This window comes from Nematolebias whitei, chromosome 1 (genome assembly GCF_014905685.2).
Source record: "Nematolebias whitei isolate Nwh7 chromosome 1, NemWhi1, whole genome shotgun sequence".
NCBI classification, from domain to species: Eukaryota; Metazoa; Chordata; class Actinopteri; order Cyprinodontiformes; family Rivulidae; genus Nematolebias; species Nematolebias whitei.
In genome coordinates this window covers 42,137,412-42,139,509 of record NC_056498.1, presented here as the reverse complement: position 1 = coordinate 42,139,509, position 2,098 = coordinate 42,137,412, and the positions used below count along the sequence as shown (strand labels likewise).

The 2,098-nt window shown below is 50.3% G+C and overlaps 1 protein-coding gene across 1 annotated transcript in view; it reads left to right on the top strand.

The window, feature by feature from the left end:
* Window positions 1-2,098, top strand: part of si:ch73-71d17.2 (RPA-related protein RADX) — a 35,775-nt gene that overhangs the window by 23,672 nt on the left and 10,005 nt on the right. Inside the window, exons 3-7 of the mRNA XM_037683857.1 lie at window positions 889-994; window positions 1,102-1,291; window positions 1,364-1,479; window positions 1,552-1,692; window positions 1,807-1,961. Of these exons, the coding sequence (XP_037539785.1) occupies window positions 889-994; window positions 1,102-1,291; window positions 1,364-1,479; window positions 1,552-1,692; window positions 1,807-1,961 (708 nt within the window). The remainder of the gene's footprint in view (window positions 1-888; window positions 995-1,101; window positions 1,292-1,363; window positions 1,480-1,551; window positions 1,693-1,806; window positions 1,962-2,098) is intronic.

Below are 2,098 nucleotides of genomic sequence, written 5' to 3'. Positions count from 1 at the left end.
CCAGACCAGTGGTCATTCCAGATGTTGAGGGAGTATCAGAGAAACTGAGACGTTTATTTTCTAAACATAACGTCCCAGTGGCTTTTAAACCCCAAAATACATTAAAGACTGGTTCATCCCAAAGATCCAGTCCCCCGGCACAAACAGAGTAATGTTGTGTATGTTGTTCAGTGTCAGGAGGGTGATCAGTCTTACATCGGGGAAACTAAACAGCCACTGGCCAAAAGGATGGACCAGCACAGAAGATCAACATCATCAGGCCAGGACTCTGCGGTCTACACTCATCTCCAGGCCAGCGGTCACTCTTTCAAGGATGAAGATGTTCACATCCTGGACAGAGAGGAACGATGGTTTGAGAGAGGAGTAAAGGAGGCCATCTTTGTGAAAAGAAACCGTCCATCATTAAACAGGGGTGGAGCCTCCAGGTTCAACTGTCCCCCTCTTACAATGCTGTGATTGCTAGTATCACTCAGCCCTCTGTGAACAGTAAACAGCCATCAGGTGCTAATGATCCATTGTTAGGCTGATGGTCCTTCTTGAACATGTGATCAGCTGGTTCTGGTTGTCAGCAGCAAAACTGGTTGATCCACTCTGAGAAGGTGCTATTTAAGAGACTGAGCTGAATACAGCACCTCAGACTGAGGAAGTCTCGGATGAGAGACGAAACGTTTCTACAGTTTTTTGCTATGTTTTGGTTTTTGTTTTTTTTTGAATGTCCAGAGGACCAGATTGAACTTTTTTGGATTTTTCTACCTGGATTATTGAGCATGCATCAGGAAATATTATATAATATTTTATAATATAAATTCGGTTCCTCATCATCTCTTTGTTGGACTCAAACTGTTGGAGGTGGAGTAATGTGTTTTTTTTAACCATCTTGTCTTGCAGGCGTCTTCTCCTGTGGTCTGCAGGGAGTCTCTGCACCTTGTGGACATCCGGCGGTACAGCAGAGACCAGGCGTCCCCCGTCTTCTTCCCCCAGACTGTCTTCAGTGGTGAGACCCAGCAGCTCCGACAGAACCATCAGAAGAAACATTTAAAATGAACCCACAGTCTGGACCTGTGTTCTGATGTGTCCTCTGTCCTCACGCCATGTCTCCAGGGGACGACTTGTACGACGTCACGCTAACAGACGGACACTGTCGCCTTCAGGTGACTCTGGACCCGGGTCTGAACCGGCTGGTGGAGAGGCGTGTCCTGAAGCCAGGGTCGGCCATTAGTAACGTCACTTTTAGCCCCGCCCTGAGCGCTCAGCTCCCAGAATGCCCCGGGGCCTCTGCAGATAGAGACAGGTGAGTGCGGACAGTTGAGCAGCAGAGCTGTGATGTCATCAGACAGGCTGAATGTGGCTCCTCCCCCTGCAGCTTCAGGCTGGTGAGTGTTCAGGTCAGAGAGGAAGATCCTGGTGATGAGGAGGAGGACGAAGAGGTCAGGTCAGACTGGGACTCTCTGCCCTGGTTCGGATCATCAGAACCAACAGGTGACATTACACCTGCAGCACCTGCAGAATCCTCAGAGGTGTGTGAGACTGAGTGTGGTCTGACTGGTCCAGCAGGTCCTCTGGTTCCCCTCAGAGCCAACCGCAGCGTGTTTCTTCCTCTGTGGAACAACGTGGACCACAGCGGGGAGGTGTGGAGGGAAGCTCCGCCCACAGAGGAAGGAAAGGACGATGAAGATGATGAGGAGGATGAAGGTAGACTGTTAGGTTTGACTGTAAATGTTTAATTCCTCGCTCCTCCTGCAGCCAATCACAGCACGGCTCCTACAGGAAGTAGTGAAGCGGTCACATGACTGTGTGCGTCTCCAGGGCGACGTCCTGCGGTGACGGTGTCTGAGCTGCGGGACTCCTTCCTGTCGGGTCGGCGTGGCGCCATCCAGCATCAGCTGATCGTGCGCATCATCAACAAGTCTCACCTGATGTATTATGGGAGGACAGACAGGAACTGTGAATGTCCATATAAGGTCAGTGGCTGAGACAGGTGTCACTTACAGGTGTCTTTAAAACTGACACTGATTAAACCGTCACATTTCAGAGAACAGGATGAGAATGTTTGGGTTCAGTCCAACATGGCGGGTTCAGTCCAACATGGTGGGTTCAG